Source organism: Coregonus clupeaformis, chromosome 16 (genome assembly GCF_020615455.1).
Source record: "Coregonus clupeaformis isolate EN_2021a chromosome 16, ASM2061545v1, whole genome shotgun sequence".
NCBI classification, from domain to species: Eukaryota; Metazoa; Chordata; class Actinopteri; order Salmoniformes; family Salmonidae; genus Coregonus; species Coregonus clupeaformis.
Window position 1 is genome coordinate 30,558,643 of NC_059207.1, and position 5,759 is coordinate 30,564,401.

General features: G+C 42.4%; 1 protein-coding gene across 1 annotated transcript in view; it reads right to left on the reverse strand.

Annotated features, from left to right (window-relative positions):
* The window catches only part of si:ch211-166a6.5 (clustered mitochondria protein homolog), an 18,381-nt gene extending 13,167 nt beyond the window's left edge, over positions 1-5,214 (reverse strand). Inside the window, exons 1-2 of the mRNA XM_041901185.2 lie at positions 4,917-5,214; positions 1,800-1,909 (exon numbers count right to left, since the gene is read on the reverse strand). Coding sequence (XP_041757119.1) covers positions 1,800-1,909; positions 4,917-4,962 — 156 coding nt within the window. The 5' untranslated portion in view covers positions 4,963-5,214. The remainder of the gene's footprint in view (positions 1-1,799; positions 1,910-4,916) is intronic.
* Between the last annotated feature and the right edge of the window lie 545 nt (positions 5,215-5,759).

A 5,759-nucleotide genomic window follows, 5' to 3' on the forward strand; every position in this document is an offset into this window, starting at 1 on the left:
AATACAGCGTCAGCGGTTCTCCTTGGTCTCACAGCATAATTAGCAACGTTTTCTCAACACAACACTAGAATTCATAACATATACGTTTTTCAAATTCGTAACATACCATACGTTTTGCAAATTCATAACATATTGTACATTTTGCAAATTCATAAACATATTGTACATTTTGCAAATTCTTAACATATAATCCGAATTGTAATTCGTAATATATGATATGAAATCAGTGATGGACATTCACAAATTAATACATCCCATACGAAACATAACATATCATACTAAATGAAGTGATTCAGGTCCTCTGTAGCTCAATTGGTAGAGCATGGCGCTTGTAACGCCAGGGTAGTGGGTTCGATCACCGGGACCACCCATACGTAAAAATGTATGCGCACATGACTGTAAGTCGCTTTGGATAAAAGCGTCTGCTAAATGATATATTAATTTAATTAATTATTCGGATTTACATACAGAATAATACGAAATGCTCTGAGACAAGGTTAGTAGCTCGGCCACCTTCCACAGCAGATGCGGAAGGCCGACATAGGTGGATTCGATCGATTATCCATATATCTCTAGCTTAAATTGTGGGATTTTTATGGGGATTTTTTTATTATGTTACTTAGATTGACACACGGGTGCGTCAATAAACTCAAATTAATAAACACTTTTACAGGCTTGGCCATACATGCACATACATGCACTTGACTGTTTATTACACAAGATATAGTGGTCCTTTAGAATAGTTAGTGGGTGAACTTTGCTTGGCATTATTATACTTAACAAATAATAATAATAATAATATGCCATTTAGCAGACGCTTTTATCCAAAGCGACTTACAGTCATACATTATATTTTTTTGTGTATGGGTGGTCCCGGGGATCGAACCCACTACCTTGGCGTTACAAGCGCCGTGCTCTACCAGCTGAGCTACAGAGGACCACAACAAGTTTGCATTTCACTACACCCGCAAAACATCTGCTAAATATGTGTATGTGACCAATAAAATTTGATTTGATGCACATTTAGATTGGCTGTGGCCTAATGGTATGTATTCACTGGTGTGATATGAATGAATGGTGTGATAATTTTGGTCCCTTTCACCTCCTGTTCCACCCTCACTGCAGGTCTGTACCCGTTGTGGTACTATTCAATGTCCCACCCTACACTCCTGTTGGATATCGGTAGAAACAAGAAGAAACACTGCACCTACTGTATCCAGTTCCGTCAGATGTGCATAACCTAGAGGACAGGGGGCTCTGGGTTGTTTTCGGTCCAGGCCCAATGTGTGAGAATGTGTAGCGTGTGTGACTGTCAATCATTTATTTATATATACACTATATGATTGATAGGGGGCGCTGTGTTGAAGCCACCATGCCTCCATTTTAGCACTCCCCCACCATTGTAAAAAATATTTTGTATGCTATAAAAATTAATGTATTAATGTCTATATTCTTTTTGCCACATTTATTCTATTACAGACACCTTAATGCATACTTTTAAATTGTATTATGTGAGCTAAACATTTTTTTTTAATGAAAGAATATATAAAAACATTTTCCTTAAAGTATTATTTTTTTATTTTACTAATGTTACTGTCCCCACTACAACAAAAAAATACTTAAATACATTTAATACTGTAGAATTCCATTCATTCCTATGGAGGACTGCTCCTACTGGGGAGTGCCAATACAGCTGACAGGTGGCTTCAACGCCTCTCAATGGTCAATACATAGCATCACCAATCCAGGGTTTATATAAATCATTGGTTACCATGTGTTAGTGTCTCTCTTTGTTTTACCTGCAGCTCAAATGGTTCTACTCCTGCCCCCTGGATCTTCACAAGGAATGATGGGTTGTCTTCCTGCTTCATACCCGCAGCTGTTTTCCCAATGGTCAGTGTGAGTGCATCTGATTAAAGGAGGGAATTAACATGCCAATCAGATTATTTAGAACAAACCCTAACCCCTGGACATGTTCAGGTGAATTATGGTCGCAGAAACATTATATATCAGACGGTTGCGTTACAGTGGGGTGTTTTTTAAATTCAAGATGACACAGTAGCCAGCCATAATGTCGCTGTGAGAGAGAGTGTGTGTGAGTGTGTAGTGTGCCAGAGAGAGAGAGGAGGAGGAGGAAAGGAAGAGGTTCCCCGACACATACACACAGACAAGAGCAGGACCCAGCATGTGTGAGGGGTGGGTCTGTGTCTGAGCTGGCAGTATTTGCCTAGAAGCAGTGATGTCACTTCAGGGGTAAGGGACTGCCACACCCAACACTGGCATGTGAATGCCTACACACATTCACCAACACATAGACACACAGACACACACGCACACACACCGAAACACACTCTCACACCATATAGTCTATGGCACACACAGACCTGTTCAAGTACTACAGCATGGACAGTGCACTTACACAAAACCTCTTAAACTGACAGTCCCCGAAATTGGGCACTAGAATTATATGTATATGTTTACATGACTTATTTGATTGGTTTTCCACCATTTTATAGGTCAGAAGACACAAATCCAGACGTCCTAGGACCATGTAAAGGACCTCTGTCAAATAAACGTGTATTTGCCTCCCTCTGGTGGTCAGCTGCATCATTACATCAATTTATATCATTTCACTGCGAAGTCATGTCAAAGGGGCGGTCATGTCAAAGGGGCAATCGCTGAATTTGTCTCGAGCAGGCGGATCTAAATACATAACTTTAATAGTGCTACGATAAAGAATGCGACCTACACACTTTCTTAAACCTAAAATAAGTTAAGAAGTAATTTTGTGTGGAAGTCAAAAAAACAATGTGTTGGAGGCAGACACATTGCATAGGCTCAGAACGACAAAATCGAGCCGTTTACATAGCCCTTCTCCCCTTGTCTATAGGAGGGATGCACACTGTTTAATGGCCCAAATGTTGATTTAGACGTTCACAAATTTTACAGATTTTGACTATCACTAATGTCATGATATGTTTGGTAAAGTAATAAAGAAGGTGAAATATTTTGGGTAGATGTTCCTAAAACAGATTATAACTATTTATGGACATATTATAAAGTATGAAAAGGCTTATTCATTCTTATTATTTGTCACATCATCATATTTGTATATGTTTTATTATACTTTTATTGTGTACTAGATCATATAGGTTGAAAAGTGTTTTTTTCTCAGACAAATAAACAACTCAAGATAACTCAAGAAATCTATCATTCATTTTGATGTTTTTGCTGAGGAGATATTAGTCGCGCAATTCTACATCTAACTAATGAAAACGAGTCGTCTCTTGTTGAATTACAACAAAGACTTTATTGAAGAATCCTTCCTGTTGACCAATCACCTACGAAGGGTCGTAGACTTCGGCTACCGACTTCGGCTTGCCTCGAGAACAAATCTTGTGTGCCCGAACAGCCGAAAAAACCCTTACTGAAGTCCAAAACTAACAGAAAACGTCACAAAACTCTTACGAACTGTTTAGGCTGGGAAGCATGCAGACGCCTTAATGCTTCCCAGCCGCAAAACAGTTAGGTTATCTTAGATTAATTCTGACTATTTTGGCTACGGCGTCTCTAAATGGACAAACAGTACTTTTGCCGCTTTTTTTCTTGTTTTTCAAGGGAAGCTGCCAGCCGCCAGCCGAACTGAAGTATGCTGACGCTTTACTCCCCTCGACTCCACCGGCCAAGAGCCACCAGACCTGTAGCCAATAACATCTGCCCTCCTCTCTCTCTCTCATACACACACACCAACACACGCACGCACACACACACACATACCACTAACATTCCTACTTGATGAAGGTTTACACTCCCAACACATTCCAGGTTGAACTCTTACTATAATTAATTAGTTTTGACCTTTTACTGCCTAACCGAGTCTGACAACTCTACAGCTCTGGTTGTACCATTATATTAGAGGTTGGTGATATGCATACTCACAGGGGAGATACACCCCCCCCCCCACACACACATACACACAAACCATCACTCACTACACAGGTATGGATCCATGAGAAAACACACAAATGCACACACACTATCACTCATTCTATACACACCACCCCTGTATTGGGTGAGGGTAACACAGAGGCAGATGTGTGTGTATTTAGTTACTTGGGTCATTGCCATGAGAAATATGCTACACAAGTATGGAAAGAGGTGTGTGTGTGTGTGTGTGTGTGTGTGTGTGTGTGTGTGTGTGTGTGTGTGTGTGTGCAAGCAAGGAAGAGGGAGAAAAGCCCCCCTTGGACTAAGGGCACAATAAACTGTAGCATGCAGAGAGACATGTGGTGTGATGAAGAGGAACGACACAGAGCAGAGATTATGTATTATGTACATTCCTGCATCTCCTAGGAATGTCATGATGATGACTTCAAAAATCAGACAGGTGAACATTTCCTTCATTGTTTCCTTCATCAACATGGCTTAGCAATTGGTAGTGTCGGGGCGGCAGGTAGCTTAGTGGTTAAGAGCGTTGTGCCAGTAACCGAAAGGTCTCTGGTTCTAATCCCCGAGCCAACTAGGTGAAGAATCTGCCGATGTGCCCTTGAGCAAGGCACTTAACCCTAATTGCTCCTGTAAGTCGCTCTGGATAAGAGCGTCTGCTAAATGGCTTAAATGTAAAATGTTGAAAACTATACAACCAGGACTCCGGTCATTATTCTCTACCTGCCTTCAACAATACCACACTGTTACTGTTGCTTTGGCAGACCAGCACATTTGGCAAGGAAACAACTGTTTGACTGAATTGGAACCAGGCTACAGCAGACCAGCAGTGCTACAACAGCCCTCTGTAGGGCAGTCTGGAACAGCAGAGAAAAAGAGAGACACCGTATGGAAAAACAAGGAAGTGGGAGAAAGTGAAAGAGAGAAGAGTGTTGTGAAACAGACACCAGAGCAAGGTCGTTCTTTCTCACCTGACGTTCCCTGATCTCCTCCTCCTCTCTTCACTTTGTCCTTCATGTCTAATTTCTTTTTTGGTTGTTCCCTCACTCTCTTGTTTCTCTGTGCTGGCACGCGGTTGCTCTCTCAGACTTGCTGTTCCCACTCCCTTTTCTTCGTCCAGTCAGAGTGAGACTGATTGGGTTCAGGAGTTTTGTGTGTTTGTATATGCAGTGTGTGAGCAAGTGAAAGAGTGTAGTGAGTTCCACCAAGCTAGCTCTGCTTATCGTTTCCCCTCTGGAAGATAACCACACCCAATGTTGCACAACTCTGCCCTTCCCCCTTTCAATTCAATTTCTCTAACTCTCTCTGTTTCTCCCTCAAAGCTGCTGTGCCTCACCTAGGTGTTGAAAATGGGTGTGTCTGCTCAATCTTGCTCTCTTCAGTCTCTCTCGCTCTTCACTCTCGCTCCTTTACCTTCCCCTCCCCCTCTACCCTCACTCCCCCGCTTTCTCTCTCTGCCCTGGAGGAAAGGTGTGATCATACACACCCAGGGATGTGGGAAATGGGAATATAATCACGCATACATTATGCTGATGTAACAGTGTTGCTTCCATCCCTCTCCTCGCCCCTACCTGGGCTTGAACCAGGGACCCTCTGCACACATCGACAACAGTCACCCTCGAAGCACCATTACCCGTCGCTCCACAAAAGCCACGGCCCTTGCAGAGCAAAGGAAACAACTACTTCAAGGTCTCAGAGCGAGTGACATCACCGCTTGAAACGCTACTAGCGCGCACCGCTAACTAGCTAGCCATTTCACACCGGTTACACTCACCCCCCTTTGACCTCCTCCTTTTTCCGCAGCAACCAGTGAA